The 24345-nt window shown below is 48.6% G+C and overlaps 1 protein-coding gene across 1 annotated transcript; it reads left to right on the forward strand.

The window, feature by feature from the left end:
- Positions 1–5042: 5042 nt before the first annotated feature.
- Positions 5043–12952, forward strand: NRSN1 (neurensin 1). The gene is made up of 3 exons (XM_037382006.1): positions 5043–5240; positions 10134–10331; positions 11367–12952. Exons 2-3 carry the CDS (start codon positions 10143–10145, stop codon positions 11763–11765), a joined length of 588 nt encoding a protein of 195 aa, XP_037237903.1. The 5' UTR covers positions 5043–5240; positions 10134–10142; the 3' UTR covers positions 11766–12952.
- The last annotated feature ends 11393 nt before the right edge of the window (positions 12953–24345 follow it).

The following is a 24345-nucleotide window of genomic DNA, read 5'->3' on the forward strand; positions in this document are numbered from 1 at the left end:
GGGGACAGAAAGCACAGGCATGTAAGAGTTACCGAAAGACACTTTGGTTCACACATTTTTCCTCACAGGCACAGGAGGAAGGAATACAGCACAGAGAGAAACTCATCCGATGTGGCCAAACCCACTCAAGCACAGTAAGTCACACACGTGGCAGCCACAGCTCAGCACAGCCAGAAACTCGGCCCCTGGCTGGCTGTCCCGCTGGGAGCTGAGCACACTGGCAGGTCTGCTCTTGACAGGGATGCTCAACACTTGAACGTACTTTACACCACATGTCCTCTTGAGACACTGAATTTCTTAGAATGATTCTGAATAGTTTTCCCCCACCTGCCCTTGACGTTGAATTACGCTTCCCTTGAGAATCCAAATTTCACAAATTAACCCAAGCTCCTAGCCACCAATCTTCATAGGCAGTGTATTTTAAAACAACACAGCCGTCTAGCGGTAGTAGTAGCTGTTGCAAATAAAATACTTACTGTGGCACATGTTTGCTGTCCAACGCTTGACACTTCTAGAAAAAGGTGGGTTTGACATTGTGCCATTTCGTGTGGATCTATATTAAGGTTTTTTGCCTCTAAACCTTGAATCTGCAAAGCTTATTTGGAAACAACCAGGCCTAAGTGCAAGCAAATTTCTTACAGAACTCTGGAAACACAAACATGATAGGCGGAGTGAAGATCAGTCACTGGAACACCTCTAATTCCTCCTGCCTATCCCTCTTTGCCCAGCATTCCCTCACGGGCAAATGTTTGCTCCTACATACAAACTCCCTGTTGTTGCCATATCTTCAATCACTTGTCTGTATGTGTTTGGGTTTAGACAGCTCGCAAATATTCCCTGCTATCACACTATTCAAATACACCAGCAATGTGTACATTTTACAAATACAAATACAACAAGAATGAAAAATAGAATTAACAATTCCTAGCCCATATACTTTCAGGGTAAGGTAGAAAAATAGCACCTAGATTTATGATTTGGATTGTCAAGAAAGCACCTTCTGTATTTCTGGCTCAGGGGACAAAGACAAATCTATATAGAAAGATGGTGATGGCAGAATATGACAAATTATCACAATTAATCATTTTTTCTAGCTAGAACATTCTGAAGAAAGCACTAGGAGATACACCAGTATTTGAAAAACAAGTAGCCAAGTACAGATTTCTAGACAGTATCAACAAGCAAACCACTTCAGATTAAACAAGAACAGAGCAGCTGGCAGTATGTGTCCAGATGCTGAAAAAAACCCCACTCCTTCCATTCATAGACCATGCTCTGAATCAGAAGTTTTGAAAAATAAGATACTCGTTATAAAATACCCTCTGTGTCTACTTGATTCAAGCCAGTCTGCAGAGCGAATGGCAACAGCTGACTCCCCCAGCACTGGCCTGTCTCACCAGATCGCTCTCCAAAAGTAGCTGGAAGAGGACATCAATCTCATTTCTAGCAGCAGAAAGGCAGGCAAGTACCCAATATGTTCGTAAAGGCATCCATGTCTTTTAAGCCAGGACATTGAATCTGCGCTTCTGACAGCTACGGATTTGTCCTCCAGGTTCTGCTATCAGAAAACAGTGTGGATCCCAGGCATCCTAACAGAAGCATCTGTTCCGAATGAGGGGAGGGGATGAGGAACTGCCACCTTTCCCCTCAGCCTCCTCTAGTCATTTTGAACTGCCACAGTGGCAGCAGAATGAGCACCAGAAAAGTACCACCAACCTGAACTGGCCTCTGCCTTTTTGCCCCATTCCTCCCCAGTATTCCTGCCTACTGGAAGGCACCACCTGAATGGCAGCAACAGTTCCTGGAGCACACTCAGTGCGAGGGGCATGGCAGAGGACAGCTATTAGCTCCTGCTCCTCACAGCCCTCTTCAGGCACTCCTGCAGTGGAAGGAACTCTCCCACCACTCTTCTGCTGCCCTTTATAGTGTGGAAGGTGGGTGGGATCACCTTTAGATGGCCGAGCTGCTCCTTGTGGGTTTGTGGCAACTGAAGATTTTCCAGGAAGAGGAAGCTCCCCGGCGAAGGTGAGCCAGGCACTAAGAAGAGAAGGACAGGCAACCATGTCAGTCATGTCACTACAGCAGAACTATCCAGGCCACGGCTTTCCACAACACATGAAACAGAAGCAGAGCTTCTGGAAGCTTGCCATCGCTGTCAAGCAAATAGGGAGAGACACCTGCAACTCAGCGAACATGAGTCTCATACCAATTGCTGTATTTTGCTACCAGAGAAATGCGTTTTCCAGAAGCTGTAATTTTTCCTACTCAGCACAGACTCCCAGAAACTAACTCAGCTGCATTCACCAAACTAGCTGATATAATCACTTCACTTCTCAGTAAGAGAGAAAGAAGCCCGTAAACTCTAGGGTGACCAACACCACCACCTACAGAAGTTGCTGACATACAGGATTGTTTTCCTTGGCATGCTCACTACCGTCCATCAGAAGCCTATAGCACAGCAGGTGGAAGATAAGGAAAGCACTAGGCTTGGGTTCTGTCTCCACAAAAGAGAATAAAATCAAGTGAACAACATCTGTGGCTTGAGGTAGAGTATTAGACTTGCTCTCCATGCCACTCCCTGCTGAAGCCTTCAGGATAAACACAGCCTAAATTCTGCAAAAACTAAGAACTGAGAAAAAAATTAAATTTAGAAATTCCGCCATATAACAACAGCTTACGTCCTGAGTCACACTGTGACCTATAGACTCTGATATTCTAAAACATCATTGCATTGATATTACTGAATTCAAGGCTAAACAGGACATTTACACTCTTCTGTTTGATACCTCTCACAACCAAGCTCAGCTCTGCTTCAAGAAGAGCTCTGATCTCAGACTGAGTTCACAGTTTTCCTAATGCACTGAAAGTACCCTAAAAGCAACTTCTGAGATTATCAGTGGTTAGCCTTCAGGGTTGTTATTTGGAGTTCACAGATCATTTTTAGCATTCCTTTAAATGTGCCCATTGCTACAGTGCAAATCTGTCTTGGTTTGCTGAGCATATCATGTCCATATGAGGAAACAAAACTGTACTGGGCCGATACAGGTATTTCACACTCCTTTTATTTATTCCCTTTGTCAGTAGGTAAGTAATGAAAAGAAGCTAGCTTTGGGAATAAAGGGCAGCTTGTGTAGATTAATTGCTTTTTCTAGAGAAGACATCTTCCTGATTTGGGATAAAGCAGCATTCAGTCCTAGCTGTGATACTCCATGTAAATCTGGTGTTAGCCTTACAGGGCAATCAATCAGGAAATCCCTTTGAAGACTGATACTCCATCCTGCTTTTCACTCATTTATCACTGCAGTGTATTTTCCTGTTTTTTCACAATCAATTGTCAGCTTATAACCATGTCAGTTGCCTCAGGCTGGGGTATGCCCACGCTACTCACCGAATAGAACACTGCTGTGGAAGTACCTCTGCCCAGGTCAGGGGAACCACTGTTGGCATCACTTGTTACTTGAAACGGGAAAGGCACCACAGCTTTGGAAGAACAGGGTGAAATCCAGTGAAATCAGCACTTCTTCCTCCAAACGTACTCCCTTACATGCTCATTTTAATAGCTATTTTTATGATTCCTAGTTTGCAATTGACCAAACTTACTGTTGTCATCAAGTGCAAGGTTTTTTCAAAGGAGCTTGGGCATTGCTATTAACGAAACCACCATCAATCGCATCTTCTTCTTCATGCACTATAGTGATTTAAGCACTTTAAAAAGACTTTGTTTTGCCGTTGGCTGATACTTACCCCATTTGGCTTTAATGCACTTCGGTTTTTCTGCATGCAACTGTGGCGTATGAAGGTACGGACTCTGGTTGTGGTGCAACCAGAGACACTTCATTGTACAGAGAAGCTCATATTTATACCTCTGAGCCCAGATACAAATTCCAGCTGCAGGTACCACCAGGCTCAGGGCAGAAACTGTTCCTGCAGTTACATAGCTACATATCACTACAAGCACGCAGACACCTTTTGGCTAGATAACCTTGTTTATCTTTCTTACTTTCCTTCATAACAATCAGTTGTTCTCTAATCTCCTGTCAGATCAGATATTCTCCATCCTCCTCTCATACATCTCTCTTCAGACATTCTCCATCCTCCTCTCCCACATGCAACCACAATCTATGTCTTCGTGTGAGCACTGCAAGGACCCTTCAGCATTCTCGCCCTTCAGGGTCTGGTTATCTGGTTATTTTTTCAGAGGAATTACTTCGCGCAGTACATGTTAGCATCTCCAGCCGGTAGCGCCTTGCCATGCCTTTCCCTCGCTCGCTTCAGTAACTCCTCAGGCCGCCTCACTGAAGCCCGTTTCCGCTGAACAGCCGACCCGCAGCCGGCAGGGCAGGCCCAGCACCGGTGCCCGGCGCTCGGCATCGCTGCGCCCCTTCAGCCCAGCTGGGGCTGGGGCTGGGGCTGGTTTACACTCCCGTGCTCCCAGCACCTTGCTCTGTGCCTCGGCCACCGCTGCTTGCCACCCCTCAGCCACCCGGCTGGAGCCACTGCAAGTGCCGGGCAGCAGGAGAAGGCGGCAGGGCAGCCGAGGGGCACGGGGTGCTGGTGCCAGTGTGATGCGGGGTGCAGGACACAGGGTGCCAGTGGGATGTGGCGGAGCCCATGAAGGGAGTGTTCACGCGTCGGGTCGCTTGAGCTGCAAGGGCAGAGTCTACAGCCAGAACCGATTCCCCAGACGTTACCTTACCGGTGCCCTACACCCAGCACCCGTACGACCCACCAAGTACTTCTGACACCGCCTTTCCCACCACAGTGGCCGAGCCCCCTCCTGCCGCCGCCGCCTGGCACGACCCCGCCATGGCCACGGCTGCGGTGGGCACCCGGGGGGCGGCGCCCCGGACCAGCGCGCCCCCCGGCCCCGGCGGTGCGGCAGCCGCAGGGACCCCGCTCCCGCAGCGGGGGGCCCGAGGGGCGGGGGGCCCGAGGGGCGGGGGGCCCGAGGGCGGGGGGCCCGAGGGGCGGGGGGCCCGAGGGGCGGGGGGCCCGAGGGGCGGGGGGCCCGAGGGGCGGGGGCCCGAGGGGCGGGGGGCCCGAGGGGCGGGGGGCCCGGCCCCGCTCGGCGCAGGGCGCTCAGTGCGCAGGCACGGAGCGGGAGCGCGCGGCGCCCCGGGCCGTACCTCATACGTGGTGTCTGGGGCCGGCGCGGCGCGGCGATGGGCGCGGGGCGGGAGGGCCGCAGCTAGCGCCGCCGCGGCTGCTCGACCGGCGGAGGGGAGCGGCGGGAGCGGCAGGTAACGCCGCCGCCTCGGGCGCACTGGCGGCGCGGGGAGCCGGGGGGAAGCGCCTGGGACCGTCGGTGCGCTCGGAGGGGCGCGGAGGTTCCCGCGGGGGGTGGCGGCGGGGGGGGGCACAGCGGCGCGCCCCGGGGGGAGGCCGCTGCCGCGCGCTGCGGGAGCCCGGGCCGTGCTCTGGCCTCGGGGCTGCCGGGCTGGGGGCGGGGGGATCGTCCCCTTCGCTGGGGAAAGGGGCGCTGGAAAGCGCGTCCTGCCCGGCGGGCGGGGTGGCCCGCTCCGGCCTGGCCATCGCCCGCCTGCGGGGCCGCCACCTGGCGGGCGGGGAGGCCGCGCTGCAGCCCCCCCCGGCCTTGCCCCCCGCCCCGGGGAAGGCCCTGCGCACAGCCGGCGGGGGGCAGAGGCGCCCCGAGAGCAGCCCGGCACCCCGGAGGGCCCCGGGGGCAGTAGCTTGAGGGCCCCGGGGGCAGCCCCCGTCCCGCTGCGCGGGGTCCCGGCCGCGGGGTGCCTGGCCGTGGCGGTGGGGCCGGCAGGGAGCCGAGGCATCCGGAGCCCAGCGCAGCGCTGCCGCCGGAGCCGGGTTATTGATTCCAGGATTCACGCTCCCACAGGGCTCTTGCTTCTGTGGGCAGGGGCTGCAAACACGCGCCTCCGAAGGGAAGGGTCGGGGCGTGTGAGCGCGGAGAAGGGAGCGGGGGACCCGCCGGCGCCACCCGCCGTGCCTGTGCCGCACGCTGGCGGCTGGGCGCGGCGGCGGAGCACTGGCATGGCCTTACTTGCTTTGTCCTGCCTTTCAGGGGCCAAATGTGTCCGACCCTTCAGTATGAAAGCAAAACAGTTGAAAAAAAATGATTGGGTGATTTTTCTTGGAGTTTGCTCATCTTTTAATCTGCCTGTTCACCAATCCAGTCACATCTCCCCGGATCAGTGGAGAATAGTAAAGCTCAAAGTAAACAGGACGGCTTTTGCCATGGAAACAAAAGTTGCTAGGGGATGGATTGCTACTACGCAGTGGTGTGCTCCGAAGCTGTGATCATACATCCCACGTGTTCCTAGGCACCTCGGGTTTAGGCACTGAAAAACTTTTAATGATTAAACCGCTTCCTGCGGCCTGGATGCATGTTCTAAGCTTGTGTGTAACACTGATTTGGGCAGCAGTGATTCTCTTTTTAGCAAAAGTTTCCCAACATTTCAGCATTTAGTTTCTCGGCCATGAAGGTGAGACATGCAAATGCGCAACACTCAGGAGATCATAGCTACTGCAGGATTTATTCATCCAATGTAAACTGATGCTGTGACACACGTTTCCTTATTTATGGAGAGCCGTTTTCTCCCACCCTACTCTGACTGTTCCAGTTCCTCTGCCCCAACTGTTAAGTAGCAAGAAAAACATGATGTTTACATTGTAGCTGAGAATAGAGACCATCTTAGGCCAAATTACCAGGCTGCTTCAATGAGTCATGTAGGGCTGGGAAGCCTTCTCTTTTCTCTAAGGAATGAGATAGCAAAAGACAGGGCATTACTTAGAAGTGGAAGAGTCTGAGCATAAAGAAAATGTTCAGTAGGACTAATATTAGGCAGTGCTTGAAAAGAATTAATGATGCTGGCAGTTTCTTTTTTTTTTTTTTTTTCTTCCATTTTAAAAGGTCATGCTACCTGATGCTATTGCAACTCTTTCAAGGAAAAGAACATTCTTGTGTTTTCTATTCCACCTCCCAGCTGTTATTTATCATTTGCTCATATGCCTGACCAAACCCACCTATTAGCATTTTAGACTGCTAAAGAAAAAGAGTCTGCATGTAATGTAAGTGATTCAGGCTGTGTGGTTCTTACAGGCAGTTCTTCATCAAGCTGTTAGAAATGCTACACTCTCATTTCTCTGTCTTGACTAAACCTACTGACAGTGCAGTGAATGCAAGATAGTGTTTATACGGCTTTCTGTCACGTTACGTTGAGTTTCCTTAAATTCATTGCAATAAATACAGTTGTTGGTTCAGCAATCTGCTTCACCTGCTTTCTGAATTCTGGAGAAGCCAGAGCAGCTCAGATTCTCTCCTGGGTGGCAGCTGGAGTGATGCAAGTGAGCTTTGGCAAACCACATTATCTGGTCATGTTAGATCTGGTCCTTCCTTTTGTTGACCTTAGGGAGTCACTTACACCTGGGGAAAACACCTCTCTCTCTGCTCATTATGCGATGCTGAATATGCTTACCTGAATGACTTAAGTTGTTCAAGGAGGTTTTTTAACTTACTTAATTTAATTTATAATTTACTTAAGGAGGTAGGGTTGATGTGAGAATAAAGATCTAAGTATGGACCCAAGAGAATGAGTCTCCGCAGAGCTTTTGTTAGCCTCCATACTTTTTTTCTCTTTCTGATGTGGGAGATAAAGCACCTGCTTACTCATAACCAGGAGGTATGTTGAGGGATATAGACAGAAACTGTCCCGAACCTTGAGGTATAGGCTGTGTGATCCTGCGCGTGAGAGCTGGGGCACCTGCGGTAAACTACACCATTGCTTCATCCTCTGCTTTCACCCTAAGGTATTTTTATGACATGGACAGAACTCTGATTTGATGAGAACTATTCAGTGCTTGTCCTGTGAAAGAGGGTAGCTAGCTGTTGAAGAAACGGTGGCAGTGAGGAAAGAGGACTACTTTTCCTCTCTTTTCAAGTAGGGAATAAAGAGCAGAAGGAGGGACTCTCAAGGGAAACAAAAAGAGCTCTTTGCAAAAGAGCAAACAGGCTCCAAAAGTAGAATAACTTCCAACATTCCCCCACAAGAGTTCAGATTATATACATGTATCCATACTACTTTTTTTTTTTTTGTACCTCTAAGTGTTCAGAGATTCATAGCATTTTAAAAGAGCACAACAGATTTTTTTCAATATATTAACTGTAGTGGGGAAACATCAGTATTAGCAACATACAACTTGACAGGAGGTGGCCCAGGTGCCAGGCTCTCTCTGCTCACAGGGTGAGCAGCTGGCGCTGCCCAGGAGTTTCCTGCTGTCTCAAGGTCTCTGTCTACCCTGCCTGTTTTTCTGCTTTGCCTGGGAAGGCCAGCACCTTGAGCACTCTGGAGGGCACTGATGCTGTACCATCACCAGAGAGCAGGCTCATCCGCAGAGTCAGAGAGCACTTCTCTGATTTCCTAACACTTTACTGTGGCTGAGGCAGAAAAGGGAAACCTGCAGGGGATGCAAAAGCAGTTCTGGGTTCAAAGAAGGAGCTCCTGCCAGAAGCTGTGCCTGCTGCCACCCCTGCTGTTCGGCAAAGCTCAGCCACCGGCACTGTGCCCTCCTCGCCTGACGGGAGCTCTGGCCCTTGCTAGGGCCCCCAGCATCCGTCATGACTGCTGAGAGCCTTGAAACCTCATCACGAGTTACAGAGGGAGATTTGCAATTATAAGATGCTGAGATCATGAAATACTGAACTAAATACATATTAGATATAGAAAATAAATAAAAACCAAGATTACTGGGGTTTATAAAGAAGAAAAAGCAAGCCCCTCTTTATCCCTGAGCCAAGAACACAAGCATATTCCAAAAGGCTGGAAGATCACTGTTACACCAGCAGCGATTTTGGAGCCAACCGAAAACTTCATTCAGGCTGTTGCCATTCCCCATCGATACTTTCTGGCTTCTGCTTTGTTTAAATGCAGTGGCATTTGTTTTTCTTGCATACTCTGGTATTTTGCTCCCAGCAAGATCACCCAGTCCTGAAGGGCAAAGGACTGGTAGAGCTGCAAAACTGGGAGGTTCTAGCTGCCATGAGCATGTCAAACCTCTCTTCCTTCCCTCTAAGTAAAATTACTGTGGCAATCAGATGAACTGCTTGAAGCTGATACAAATTGAGCTGTGACATTCAGATGCACATACTGATTAACAGTTCCCTTTGGACTAAGGCTTTTTGAACTTCTTTAAAGAGAAGTCAGTCAGCTTAAGTAGCATTGACCTGTTGCTCAAGGTGTTTTAGGGTCTAACGTTGCTTCAATGAATTTGGTAGCGTCACGTCTGTGCAAGCAAGTTCAGGCCTGGGACCTGCATAGTTAAATACAAATACTGTGCATTAGGAGAACTTCCATGAAATAGAAAGAAAGAGTAGGGAACATTGGTGGTAGTTTTCATAGCAGGCAAAATTCTGGTTTTATTAAAGTCAGCAGGAACCTGGGCATTGATTTCTCCAAGGGAGAAGTGGTTGGCCACAAGTTTAGTATTTCCATTTCACTCTCCTCAGTGAGAGACTGGTGCTGTTATGGCATTCCATCTTTTTTGGTTTTAATTATCCATATTTAAGTTATAGGATATATATGACATATGTCTCATATATATGACAGGATATATACAGTTTCAATCAGTCTAGTACTACCTTGCCTCTGTTCCTTATGGCTATCAATATGGTTATATCAATGCTTAGTCCTGCACTTCAAAAGCTTCAGCAAAAACATTAAAAAATACACCTAGGACAGCAGTTTTGGAAGTTCCTGAGGTTGCAAACTGGTTGACTGATAGAAACAGTCTGGATGAGAGGCAGCATGAGCCCTTGAGGGATGCTGGCTTTTGTTACCTGATATATTCTGCTTTTTCCAATCTCCACGGAAACGCAGTAGCATGTTAGTGTGAAAGATGGGGAGACGGCACCCTGCATATGGGAGGGAATGTTCCCAGTAGCAACTTCAGGCTGGGCTGTGCCAAGATGCTGAGTGCCTTGGGTTCGCTCGAGCTGAGTCACCGCATGCAACTCTGTCAGGCTCATTTGTTGGTTTGGAAAAAAGTGAAGGAAAGGTCTCTCCTGGGCTGCTTTTTTTCGTGTCATCTGGAGAGTCTGTAGCCAGCTTTTCTCTCCCACCACATTAATAATGATCTCCTTTGTGTGAAACCTTTCATTGCAGGTAGGAAGGATGAGCTCCTATGCTGACATCTGTGGGTCCAAGCATGCACAGGGCAGCACCGAGGGAGGGTACCAACGCTATGGAGTTCGGTCCTACCTGCATCAGTTTTATGAGGACTGCACAGCTTCAATTTGGGAGTATGAGGATGATTTTCAGATCCAGAGATCGCCTAGCAGGTGGAGCTCTGCATTCTGGAAGGTACTGCCTCTTGCTGTTTACTAGAGAGGGAGAAACTCCCATTTCAAGACTTTCACATGTAACTAATGGGTTTAGGTCTCAATCCAGAAAGGCCTTCTGTTGCTCAGTTTTCCTTGAGATGACTCAATAACCATCTGTCTGAAAGCAGGGTGCTCTTACTGAAATACAGGAGCTTCCAAGGGCATTCTGGGGTCTTTGGATCCTATAGTTTCTCTGTCACAAAGAGCCATGTCACTGAACCATCAAAGTCTTGCGCAGGAAACCCCACCCATAGCTTCAAAGTAGCTTACCTCTGCCCTGCACCCACAGTAGTCCTGCCAGATTACTGGGAACAGGAGTGGTAGGTTAACAGCAGTAACCCCAGGACTGTGTGACCTAGGGATCAGGAAACCCACAAGGTCCGCATTAAGGCCAGAGAACCTGACAGAACTGGAGAAGACCACAGGCTGGAAGGGGCCTGTGAGACCATCTAATCCAGCCTCTGCTTTGATGGTAGGGCTGATCTGTGTGAACCAAAGTGTGCTCTCACACTTGAAAGGTGCTAGAAATATTCTGTGACCTGTTCCCAGCAATGGTAACTTCTTCTAATCCCTGTAAAGGAACAGCATTTTGTGGAGTAAAAGCAAGGGGTGGATATGACAGACCCTGTGCAGGGACTGAACTGCTGGTGCTCACCGCCACCTAAAGCTAAAGCAATAATCAGTCACAGGGCACTGAGGTCAAACTGCAGTCCTCTGTCGTGGGGCCTTCGGACACAAAATGCTATTTCAATGTGTAGATGCATATTCCATTGTTTCAGAAATGTCGGTTCTGAATTATATAAATATGAATTGTAAAAAGACAGTTTCTCTGCATATTCTAGTTCTAGCAGGGCCACATATGACCTAAATAAAAAAAAAAAGTATCAGCCCTCTCCTAAAAGAGAGAACTGTCCCTGCGAGACAATGAAAGCTAAACGCCTCCTAGGGCCACTTACCAACTGAAAACTGGAAAGGCATATTAATTGGGGGGTTTGTTTCTTTCTTTGTTTTCCAGGTCGGACTCATCTCTGGGACGGCTTTTATGCTGATAGGTTTAACGGTTCTTGTAGTGGGTTTTCTTGTGCCACCGAAAATCGAAGCCCTTGGGAAAGATGATTTTGTTGTGGTGGATACCCGTGCCGTTCAGTTTAATGGGTCCCTTGATATATGCAAGCTGGCAGGAGCAATCTTGTTTTGTGTTGGAGGGTCCACCATGGCAGCATGTCTGCTGATGTCTGCTTTTGCCAAAAGTTACTCCAAAGAAGAAAAGTACCTCCAGCAAAGATTTAAAGAGAGAATAGCTGATATAAAAGCCCATGCAAACCCAGTCACAAAAGCGCCAGCACCAGGAGAATCAAAGATACCTGTTACTTTGTCCAAAGTTCAAAATGTCCAACCTTTATCTGAAACCTGACCCTTATCCTTAGGTTTTGTTTCTCACTTGTAGATCACTTTAACTGGAAAATACCAGCCGTTGTTGGCGTACGTGCTAGTCAATTACAACATCGAGTGCTCTGCTATACAAACACACAGCTGATGAGGAAGCTGCTCCGATACAAATTTAGGATTGGGAAAAGGGAAAGTATGTGATTAGACCTGTGACCAATATATTCAGTGTATTCAAACATTTTAATCAGTGTTGAACCAGTAAGTCCTTGCAACAATGATTAGGTGTTTAGCTTATCAGATTGCATCCCTGGAAAACATAGGGTGCGTTTATGACAGCTGTACCAGGACCACCCTACATCCCACTGTTTAAAGTTTAGATTAGTTGGCTTTTTGTTTAATTTTCTTCTTGCCTTCAAAATATTGTTTAGTTTCACTTTTACAGCCTGGTTCTGCTGTCTGGGAAGCCAAGATTCTGCCCTTGTAATTTGCATTTGTCCTCCTGTCATGTGCTGTGGTCTGTATCAAAGTAATACTGCGCAGGTGAGACATACATGACAGTGAGTGCCCTTAATCCAGTCCTGGCGCAGGTCACTTCCCAGCGATGTTAGTTTCTGGGAAAAGCAAGTTATACTTGGTCCCGAGTTACAATTAACCTGTGTAGAACTGCCACTTTTGTCTTAGTCATTGCCATATTAACAAAAAATACAAAATAAAGATAAGGAATTCATCTGGGAGGAGGAACGTCATACTTGTGTATCTTTGGTTTGATATTGTTTTTCTTTCATTATATTGCATTATGTTTGTAGCTCATACAAAATGTTTTGGTTTTGGCTGGGTACAGATTACTAAGTGTGGTTTGACGTGCCCAGGACCCGTATTCTGTCAGGACATTAATGCCATGTTAGATGACCTTAACATACTTATCTAAAGACATTTTGAAATGCTGTTTATATTTTTATAGAGGATAGAAAAAGTTATGCTTAACCAGATACATTTGTGTAAATGCTTACCTGAAGACTTGTCCTTTCATGGAAGACCCTTAATTATTTTCCCACCCAGGGCAATTATTTCACTGTCTTAATCTATGGATTTAAATTAAAATGTATAAAGAAAGACGTGACATTTGTACTCTCTGACAATATGTGCCACCTTATAGTTCTGTCTATTTTTTGAATGGATTGAATAAAATTCTAGGCGTGAGCCAACCATGGATTTTGTGAAAAGTCTATTTCTAGTCAAGCAGGCTTATCTATACATGTAATATTTCAGTTTGAAAGGAAAATGGGCAGTTGAAACTCACTGGTCTCTTAATGCAGCCTGTTTTTGTAGCTCCCATAGGTGGGGAAGTCACTTTGGTGCTGAATCAAATAGATTCCAGCACACTAACAACAGGCACATATCAACAGCTGTGCTCCTTCCCTCACTGATAAGACATTTTGTTGTCTGTGACTTGGTTCATACTGCCACAACTTAAATAAACCAGAACATACACATTTGGAAGTTTCAGCTGAATCCACAATAATTATCGTAGCTGGCAAGAACATCAGGCGTAAAATTTTCTTCTGCAAAGGAAGTGCCTATCTTAGCAATGCAATTGCAGCATCCAAACATCAGCGCTGGAAAGGTGGACAGTCAAGAGCTCATTGCATGCCCGCGATTACAGAGCATGAAATGAAGCAGGTTTTGGTGTGTGTGATGGTTCACTGGCACCCAGATATATATTAGAAGTGCAAAAGCACGTTGCACCCAGTGCTTAAAAAAAAGATTGTAATCTTAGGGGAGGAGCACACAACGCAGGAAAAGAAGAGGAAAAGAAGAGGAGCTGTGTCTTATTTATAAAGAAAACCAGCAAGAACAGGGGTGATGGGTAGAGATTACTCACAGGGCACGTGGCAGGACTGGGACATGGGAGCTAACCTTTCGTTAGTTATTCCACCTGGAGAGGGTCCTCAGCGCTTTCTTTTCAGGTTGGGAGGAATTTTATTTACTGCCATTAGCTTTCACTGCTGTCAGGCTATCGGCATGTGGGCAGCAGAGAGTCAAGCTCTCCTGACCTTTTCGATGGAGAGTTTTAATTAAAAAATTGTGCATGGAGGAAATAAGACATTTTAAGTTTTACAGTGAAGTTCACCAAAGGAGATGAGAGCGAGGGTTCTTGTAGCGATTACCAAGTCCCTTCTCTCCACATACCTTTTGTGAACGCCGTACTAGAAGTTTGACTGGAATTCCAGCTGGAAAAGCACACAGAGGTCAGGCTTGTTTACCTGAAGTAGCTATACAGGTGTACAGTTCTCCTTAAAACACACCTCACGTGGGACACACATGCAAATAAGAGTTGCTAAATTTTTGTCCAGAGGACAGCTGACCCCAGCACCAGGTGCTTGGTCACGTTGCGCATCACTCCTGCAGAACTGAACGTGCTTTGACAGTACGAGAGAGGATGAGTCATGCATGGCATTACCCAGGTGTCAGGGAAAAAGAAAAACCCTCAAGGATCTTACTGAAGCTTGCTGGGCTCAGAAATGCATTTGGGATTTATCAGCAGCAGCAAAGCCGGTAACGCTGTCACGGCTAGCGTTGCCACACACATTTCATCTCATTAAACCCGTGTTGCAGTTGCTTAGAGCTTTTCCAGAATTGAGACCTCCGGAGGCTGCAATCCTTCACAGCAGAGAATCAGTGCCACACAGGGCTTTTGTAGAAATACTAAGCAGAAAATTACTCTGTTACTATTAAGAAGCCACATACTGGAAAGGTTATGACATGCCAGAAACATTCTCAAGATCCATCTCCTTGTAATGTTTTAACACCTCTGTCCTTCGGTGCAGGAACTGAAGCAGCAGCAGCAGAGATGGGTTTTTTGCTGCCTTCATGGAAAACGCCTAGGGTATGGCCTCCAGCTGGAGAGCAGTGAGGGGCAGCCAAGCTCCTAGGGAACTTCCCAGTGAGGCTGGGGGTGCTCTGTCCCTGCACATACTGTTTGCCCACCATATATCATTTTCCCTTTTCCCATCTTCACCAAATTGCAGCACAGGCTCCACAGCGGCACTGCCTGGGGCTTCCCCTCCCAGCACTGGCTGCCATCGCCTTTCCAAAGGGCACTTTAATGGACACCCTAATGCAAATAAAATATGGCTTAAGCAGCCGAGCTCTTCTTTTTCCAACCCTCTGTCCTCCTAGGTGAAGAAGCTTCTTTCAGTTTCTCCACGGTACCTGATTTCTTGTTCCTCTCCTAGCCTCATTTGGCTTAAAATTACAATACAACCCCTCTTAGCCCAACACCGTTTTCTCTGCAGTTGTGGTGAAAGAAGTCACATTTTTCAGTCTGAGTAGTAATCACTGACTTCATTTTCATTAATACATGTTCTCCTGAAGCTTAGGTCTGCTTCCCCTACCGCACTGCGCAGAAAATGCTTTTCTCTTCAGCATCTGTTCTCTCCTCCCCGCTCCCGGCTGCCTTGAGCCCTTCATTCCCCATTTGTCCCCAGTGCACAGGGAACCACAAGCAAAGGCAGAGACATGGAAACGTCCCCTCCTCCCGGGCTGCCTGTAGGCAGATTTAATTCCAGCCTCTACTACAGCCCCAGCCTGCCGCTTCCAAGTACAAGATTTTTTTTTTTTAAATCATGTGCAAGCACAAGCAAACCGCCCTCCATGAGAGTGGTGACAGCAGAGGGGAGGCACTGCGGCACCCCCAGCAGCGACCAGCAGAGAGGGGCTTGGGTGGGGGGAGCAGCAGCAGAACCTGCGCACCGGGGAGGCTGTTAGCCCTCGAGGGCGTGAAATCCAAGGGAGACAGCAAAAGACTGCAAGGACCTTCGTTGGAGGCACTTTACCAGCAGCTTTCCATCGAAGGGCTAATAGAAAAATTTTGGTTAAATAAAGGAATTAGCGCTTCGGCTCCCTCCGTGCTGACCATCCCCCTGCCATCACGCAGCAGGCTGCCCTCAGCTCCACACGTCAGCGCAGCGAGACAGCGTGATGCTCCCCGAGCAGCCTTTGGGGGCACAGCCTTGCTCCCTCCTCATCCTGCCGCTCCCACAGCGGAGAGAGCAGCATCCCTAGGGAGCATTCCCTTCCAGCCGGCGCTGGGGGTTAATGCCCACACACCTCCTACAGAAACAACAGCTCAGTTCGGCCAGGTCACCCCCATGGCACACTTTGCCCCTGAGGAACATCGTTGCAAATGGGGAGACCCCTGTAGTCTCCTCCTATTTCCAATATCTATTTCCTTCTGGAGCCATCTCATCTCTGGGCAAACAATCCATCCACACCCCGATTTTTTTTCAGCTCTTATCTGGTCGCGTGGGGGATCACACTGGGCACCTCTCCTGCGTCACTTCGCCTGTGTACGAAGTGGGGCAAAGCTCAGTTCTGCTGTCGGATAATTTACGGAGGGATTGGTATGAAAATAATCTCTGTGGATTAACGGTAGGTCAGGCAAATACTTCTAACAGCCCTGCCGACGGAAGAGACAGCATCAAGTAACTTCTTTTATTGTTTTGTCTAATCATTTGCAGCTGTTTTTCAAAAGCTCACTTATTCCACAACTTGCCATTCATGGGCTTTTGCAAATAGATCATTTTTAAACACTGCTCACAAAGGCACCCCCAGGCTGAGGCTGAGAGGATGCATCTGTGAGAGAACTTTCTGGAATATCCTCATTTCCCTGTGCCTGCTCTACCTAATGACTTGAGCACCTGCTGCCCTTTCTCTCCCCGTCTCCTTCAGGAACGTGGAGCCCTGACATTTCCTTCCCAAGCCTCCGTGCCTATTTTCGGGAGGGCAGCAGGGATGAGGGAGGCAAGAGGGACCCCTGCCCGAGGCGCCTCGAGGGATGCAAAATATGCCTCCCACCCAGGGAGGGAGGACTGCAGCACAGGCAAGAGGGGGATGGATGAGGCGAGAAGGTGAGTGGGAAGGAATCCCCAGGGTGAAACGCAGCATTTCAAGCATCAGTACTGGCCATCTGTCATTGAACGTTAGAAGAGACGGTCAGTGGAAATTGAAAGTACAGAAAAACTGGCTGTGGGTCTAAAACCTGTGGCCAGAACAACACAAATAGTGGCTAAAATCTTTATGGAAGCAGACATTTAAAAAAAAACAACAAACCAACAGAAATCAACTTTTAGCATCAGTATTCTGTCCACCAGAGATGGCTAGACAAGCACAAGGACCTTATTGTTGGTCCAGTGCATTGTCTCCAGTGAGAGGATGCATTTTTTCCTATATTATACTACGATGATGAAATATTTTCCGATAGCTGTTGCTCAGGCTGGGTTCAGCTCTCAGCTGACCCCTTGCAGAGGCATTTCTCTTGAAACTGGAGCGAGTGTGTGCCAAGACAAACCCCCTCACTCCGAAGGCTGCCGAGCACTGCCACTGCCTCCGAGGAGCGTGCACCCGAGCCCCCTGCTCCTCGCCACCCCCAGGCTGGCCGGCTCCCGGGCTCGCTGCAGCCACAGCCAGGGGGGCTCACCAGCGCCTGCCCTTGCAACACCGCAGGGACCGAGCTGATGGGCCAGGCACCCCACCGCGGCAAAGCAGGGGCCACCACTGAGACCCAGGACAGCCACAGGAGCCAGTGCCAGCTTCTTTTAGCTCTCTGCCATAGCTCAGCTTTGAGGGCAGGGGCAGCTCCAGCATTTTTCAAACCCGTGAACTTCCTCCGCATGCCCCGAGCGGAGGTCTCCGATTTCCCAGCATCAGACACCACCATCTCCTGGGGGACTTGTGACTTGGGCTGTGGTAGGAGCTGGGGCCCTTGGGACAAACACCCATTGAGAGATGACTGTGATAGATACCAGAAGTTTAATGTATAACCTTAGCATAATTATTAGATTGTAATTGAGAAGTCCTTGCATTAGTATAATTATTAAGATTGTGATCGAGAAAACCTGGTATTGTATGGACAAGATTTATGATCTAACTTGAAAGGAACTTCTAGGATGAAAGGAAGGAAGTGATTGAACCTCATGGAAACCTAGCAGGTTTTGCCAAGAAAACATTATAAAAAGGACTAAGATGACCAGGTCATGAAGTATTTAGAAATTAATTTGGGTCGGTGGTCACAAAGGCAGCCCTTCGACTCAATTCAGAAGAAATGATGCATGTACAAAAGGAGGAGGGACTCATGTAAATGAATTCCAGGAAGAGAATGGAATATGTGTGGGATTTGGGGGAAATGCAATGCATATGTATGATTATACAGAATATAAGGGATATGTATTCAAGGACAAGGTGTACACATTAAGAGGAGATATCCCCCGTGCTCCCAGCTCCATAATAAAAGCTGCCTGCCTTCTAAATTTCACAAGTCTTAGGAAGTTTCTCTGACCGATATTTTGGCAACAATTGCATGTAACCAGCTCAAAATCCCAAGAGAACAGACTGCAGCTGGCCTGAGCTGGCCCCCAGGCAACTGTGGAAAGCAATAGGTTGAGGCAGTTGCTTTAAACATGTTTTGCATTTAACCATATGTCTACACAAGCTGGCGTCGAATCTTTGCCCTGACCTGGAACATTCTGAGGGTCCTCTACCCTGCCACGTCCCTCCACCAGCAGGGGTTGCCCAGCACTGCCCTCTAACCCAAGCTGCTCTTTCTCTGGGTGCCACACACGCTTACCCCAGGTAGGTCATGAAAGCGTCCTTCACATCACGCAGAAGCTCACCTGCCTGAACCAACGGCCCAAGCCAAAGGGCTCAGCTCAGAAGTGGCTCCAGAGCAGACAGCCAGGTTATTTTCTCTCTGCAGACGCACCCACAGCATCCCTGTTGGGAAGGCTCTGCCCCCTCCCCAGCACACTGCCAGCTCCTGTCCCAGGGGTTGCCAGCAGCCTCCAGCAGGCAGGCGTGCAGGAGGCACTTCCCAAACCACTCCGCAAGAGTGGCGTAGACCAGTCCACCGAATCCTCACCTCTGAAACACCCAGCTGGGGAGCACCCAGATGTGGCTGTAGAAGAACCCCAAAGTGGGTACCAAAGCTCCCCCAGCCCTGCTCCGCTGGGAGGCCACTGGCCGTGTCTCCTGCTCGTGGCACACCCGAGCTCAGGCACACGTGCAGCAAAGCGCATAGCAGAGGTGTCAGACTGCAACCCGCACCCCACATGCAGGGGAATTAATGTAGCATTTTTATACTATATTTGCTCTATATAAAAATATTATAATATATATTATGTAAATATATATATTTATGTAACAAATATAAAAATATTTATGCTATATATATGCCCGTTGCTTGTAAGCAGGGGCAAGCTGTGAAGGGGGCAGAGCTGCTGGGAGCACTGGGGAAACGAGCTGCGGGTGGCTGGAGCAGGGTACCCAGAGATACACAGGCTGCTGAGCACCCAACACGTGCATCGCTCCTTTCAGCTCCTTTTCACTCACTGGTGGAAGCAACAGGCTTCCAGAGAAGCAGGTACTTGTGAGCAGGGACAAACACTGCCGGGTCAGCCAGCACACTGCAACCTCCCCTTGTGCACCAGCCAGGCTCCTGCCCACCCCCTGCCGCAAAGCCCAAGGGCCCTCCGCAGCATGGCTCTCCCTGCGGAGCTGCAGCAGGCAGGTGTTAGTAAATAAAGCAAGCCCGACACCAGTGTCAAGGTCTTTGGGATGAGTTATGCACCCCTCCCTCCAAAAAAGAAAAAAACCACCAAACCAAAACTGCTCCTTTTATGCAAAACCCCTCTGTTTCAGTTGGCCCACAGGAACTTGCACTTGAGAAGGCTCTGCCAGGGAAAGGCTCTAATCCCCGCAGCGGGCACAATGCCGCCGCAGCAGACGGCTGCCCGCTGTCACACAGACGGGCCATCTGTAAGCATCACTGTGCCTGAGGGTGAGATCCCCAGCCAGAAGAACCCAGGAGGTTTGGTGGCCCCACCTTCCTCATCCCAGGATAAACCACAGGCACAGGCAGTCAGAGAGCTGCGCAAGATGCACCCTTTGGTCATCTTGACCTAGGCCTTGTGTTGCATGAAAAGGAGGAAGAGCCTTCATCCTCCCCTCTGCAGAAGGAGACTGCTTTTAGACAGTGGATTTAAAATCTTAGCCTTCAGCTTACCGAGTTAATTCCTGCTTGGTGCTAGCCCTGAGGCAGCAGTGGGAGCAGTGAGAGTGGCAGGGGAAGGTGTAACGCCCAGGCCTCCTCTGAGGACCCCAGCCTTGCACCAACGACTTCCAAGGGGGAAATAACACAGAGCACAGGCATTCTTTCTAGAAATGTCTTTTCCCACAAGCGAACTGGGAGAGGCAAATGCAGCAGGGAAACAGGAGGCTGCAGAGATGATGGGCAGCAGTGAAACTGTGACCCATGGCAGCAGAGGAAACAAGGGCAGCGTCTGCATGAGGACACCAAGCCAGGTGTGTGACACGCAGCAGCAGCACAGCTACTCACCTCTGACACCACTGCTTCATCACCGAGGCAGAGGGGTTCCAACCACTCAAATCTCTAGTCAAACCAGAAGGCTTTCCCAACCAAGACAAGCCAAAAGATCTACATGTCACTGAGGTCTGAAGGTATTTTCTTCCCTGAAAAGCAGGAGCATCTAATCACCCATCCAAGTGCAAAGGCGCAGCACCCACCCCCCAAGCACTCGCTAATTAAATAGTTGTTCCCTTCTACCTCTAACACTGACTTCGGGGTCTCCCGGTTCCCAGATCATTGCTTTTATGACATTCAGCTGGTTCTTCCATGAAACTGTTTCAGCTGAAGGCTGGGGTACTTCCCCTGCCAGAGCTGGCTGTGCATAGCCCCTCAAGCAGGAGCCCCACACTCCCACCAGCCTGTTCCCAGGCTGCAGCTGTGACAAAGGGGGTGCTGAGCATCACTCACACAGTTCAGCTGCGCGGGGGAGGTGACCGAGGTGGGGGTAAGGGGCACAACCAGCTGGTGCAGCTGTGTGGGGGCTGTGGCTGAGTTCTGCAGGGTGCAGGAGGCTGCTTCTCCCTGAAGGGAAGGGGGAGAAGCTGGGTGGGCTGCAGCCAGTGGTACTGGCCACACTGCCAGAGCCAAACCTGACCCCCTGGCCCCGGGAGCCGGAGTCTCCGCATCCCATCCACCTGGGAAGCAGCTGGGTTGGTCACCAGTATGCAGTCACAGTGCCAGCAGGTCCTGCTCAGCTACAGGAGAAAAGGGGTCAGGAGCAGTTTTCTTAATGACTAATTTCTTTAATGATCTCTTTAAAAAAAAAAAATTGCTTAAAAATAAATTATATAATCTTGGGTTTTTCCAGCATCTTGACAGGATCTTTCCTATCAGACGATGCATCGGATTTGCAATATGCGCTCCTAGCAATGCTTTTTCCTTGGGCAGGGTTGAACAGTTTTTGAAGGAGGAGGAAACTTGAATGTTTGTGCATTTGAAAGCTGAAATCCAGACTGGTTTTTGTTCATTTCTGATACAGCTAGGATGAGAAAGAAGAGGGAAGGAATGCCCTAAACTGGCAGGGCTGGAAAGCAATGCAGCGAGTCTTAGGAACTGTAGTTGCCCTTAGACTCCTCTTATAAACCTTCTGTTCAACATCTCCACACAGTCTCCCACTACGGGGAAAATGTGATTTTTTTCCTCCAAATGGTAAGGCTTGGAGCAGTTTAGTTTTCCAGGCAAAAGCTGCTCTGATTGCCAGCTGTCCACGCAAGCACCAGGTTACCTGTAATGCCAGTGCTGAGCGCCCTGCGCGCAGCCAGGGATGCCTCTCCTGCCACCACAGCCTCGACAGCCGAAGGCCAAGGCAGTGGCTGTAGAAAAGTTTGTGCTGGTGGTGCTGGGGCCCTCCTCGGTGTGTCAGCACCTTTCCCTTTATCCACTTTCCTCCCCTTCTGTGCCAAACTCTCCCCTGCGGCCCGCAGGAGCCCGCACGCACCCGCCGTTCCTCTGGGGACAGGAGGAAGGAGAGGACAAGGCCCAGCCCCAGGCGCCACAGTGCAGAAGAGCACACGGCTCCGCACAGACACCTGCCTGATGTTACCGAAAGCATCCGCCACTTCGTGGTACGGGGCTCAATCTACATACCACCTCTGCAAGCTATAGTTCATTTCATGGTTGTTTAAAAAAAAAATAAAAAATGCTTAACCTTGTGGCAAGGGCAGCTACAGAATAACTCACCGCATTCCTTTTCTTCTCCTCTGACCAGACGGGGAAGTCTGGGGGTGCTGAAGAGGGAGGACACAGCCCACCACTCATCTCACGCCACGGGAGTTGTTACAGGGTCAGCAGTGCTTTGGTACTATGTTAATGCTTCATGGCGTGCTATTACTGCCTTCTGCAAGTGCCAGCCAACGTCCCTCCCACCTGTGAAAGTCAGCTCCCGAGGAGGAGAAGGGGAGGAAGGGGGAGGATTTTGAAGCGGATGCCAAATGGACATTATCCTTCCACATCATCCCATTTCAGGCTCATTCTTAAGCTGCCTTTCACTAAGGGTGACTCAGCCGGGACCTCAGATCCGTGGTACCACCCTCTGGAGGGCAGTTTTTCACCAGTCCCAACCTGAAGACCCTAAGGACCGGAGCCGGTACAACGCCAAGGCCAAACGTGCCCAGCGCAGTGGTTTGGGGACCTGGCTGGAGCTTCCTTGCACACCTGGAAGCCTGGAGCAGGGCAGGACCCCTCTCCTGGAAGTCACCAGTGTTGAGGCTGTAACTTGGGTGCTCAGGATTGGGATTTAGCCTTGGACAAAAGTTTTTCATGTTTTATTTTAGAGTATGGAAAAAGCAAATGCCTTCCAAAATGATTCTACAGAGGGAGCATGGATTAGGAGCTTGACTTTACCTGCTGCACCCACGTGTGGGTGCCAGCACGAGGGCTGGGGTCGGGGCAAACAGTTCTTACAGAAGAGAGACCTGAGCCTGAGTTTACACTGAAACGCATGGATGCTGATCAGAGAGTCCACAGTATAAACAGTATGCATGAACCCCGTGCCTTTGAAAATCAATTAACCATAATTATCAATCTACATGTTCTTGACACACAGAACCGTGAATCATTTTATAGAGCATTAGATTCCTTCTAGTTTATACCAAATGAGATTTTTGAAACATTTTTAGATTAGAGAGTAGATGTCTCAACTAATAGAACTCATATTTTGAATTACATTTTGGTCCCACTGAGGACAGTGGAAGGACAAGGAAAAGCACCACTGAATTAGGGATTCATTTATAAAATCACAAATATTAGCGCTAAGTATCATCACAGCTGTAGGTGACTGCAGAAAAAATATCAACGTTTAAAGGCATTCCTAGCAGCCACACAGGTTGTTGGAAGCCTGCCTACTTTTTCAAAACACGCCTCTGCTTATATCTGATGTTCCCTGCACTGTAGCCAGTACTAAAGGCCTTTGAAAGTTTTGGTGTCACATGTTGCAGGAAAGACTTGTACTTTCTTGAATTTTCCAAATCCTGTCCGCATCCCTGTGACCCGTGTAGCTCCCCATCGGTTTGAAGCTGCTATTTCCATTTTACCTTGGGGCTTCAAGCGTTCTGGGCTTGGCCCAGCGAAGCACCAAAGTACACACGTAACTTAAAAAGATGCGTCACTGTTTTTATGGGGTTAGTTATTACTAGATGTAGCTCTATTTTCTTATATAATTATAGCAAATTTCAGCTACAATCAATACTATCTTTTACCATCACTAACATTATTATAAATGCACATTATTTACACATGCAGTATGTGTGAACACACAGCAAAGGCATTCGGTTACAGCGCTCACACACGTGCCCGTACGTTAACACCACAAATATGCACATGCACAATAACATAAAGACAGCAGATGGCTTTACTGTCTATCGCCACGTCAAAAGCTCTTCTTTTGTTTAAAACTTAGATGGAAGGCTATCAGCCACCCAAAACAACACATCCTTGAGCTGCATCCCATTAAATCATTCTGACTGCTTCTACTTAACAAATTCCCCCTTCCTCAAGATACTTCATTTTGCACTCATATTTAATGTCTCATGGTTATTTAATGTACCTTTGGGATAATCAGTCAAAATATCCAAGCAACAATCCTTTCCCTGTATTTTCAAGTAATCGGAATACTTCCTATGATTTTCTTCTGCAAGCAGGTTTATTTTGCTTTACTTTAGATGGGAGGGAGCAGGGATTATATTTACCTTATTTTCACCCATTTATTTCTGGAAACTAACTTTATTTTGGCTCTGATATGTCCAAGCATCAAAGCATTAGACAAAATTTAATGAAAACTGCAGTCCTATGGGATTTAAGCATATGCTTTAATGCTTTGCTGAAATAAGGAATTTCAGCAGGGAGACATCTAGAAGTTTGGGGAGTTTTCTCAAGTATTGCAAGTGAACAGATAAAACTCACGTTGTTTGCTGAGTATCAGTTGAACAGTACATGCACACCGATAACCCAGCCCTAACCTGAATGATGACAGTGAAAACCAGTGGCCAGTTTAACTGTGCTGTTATTCTTATGGTTTATAACTATGTAACAGCTAAATTGTCAGAGGAAAAAAATACAATTTTTTTTTTTAAGTCCTAGTTATGGGAGAAACCTATCAGCTGCAAAATCACCAGGTTTATAAAGCCAGTCACCCAAAAATAGACTTAACATCAAACAGGCCTTGATAAGAGACAAAACACAGGGA

The sequence above is a fragment of the Falco rusticolus genome, chromosome 3, assembly GCF_015220075.1.
Source record: "Falco rusticolus isolate bFalRus1 chromosome 3, bFalRus1.pri, whole genome shotgun sequence".
NCBI classification, from domain to species: Eukaryota; Metazoa; Chordata; class Aves; order Falconiformes; family Falconidae; genus Falco; species Falco rusticolus.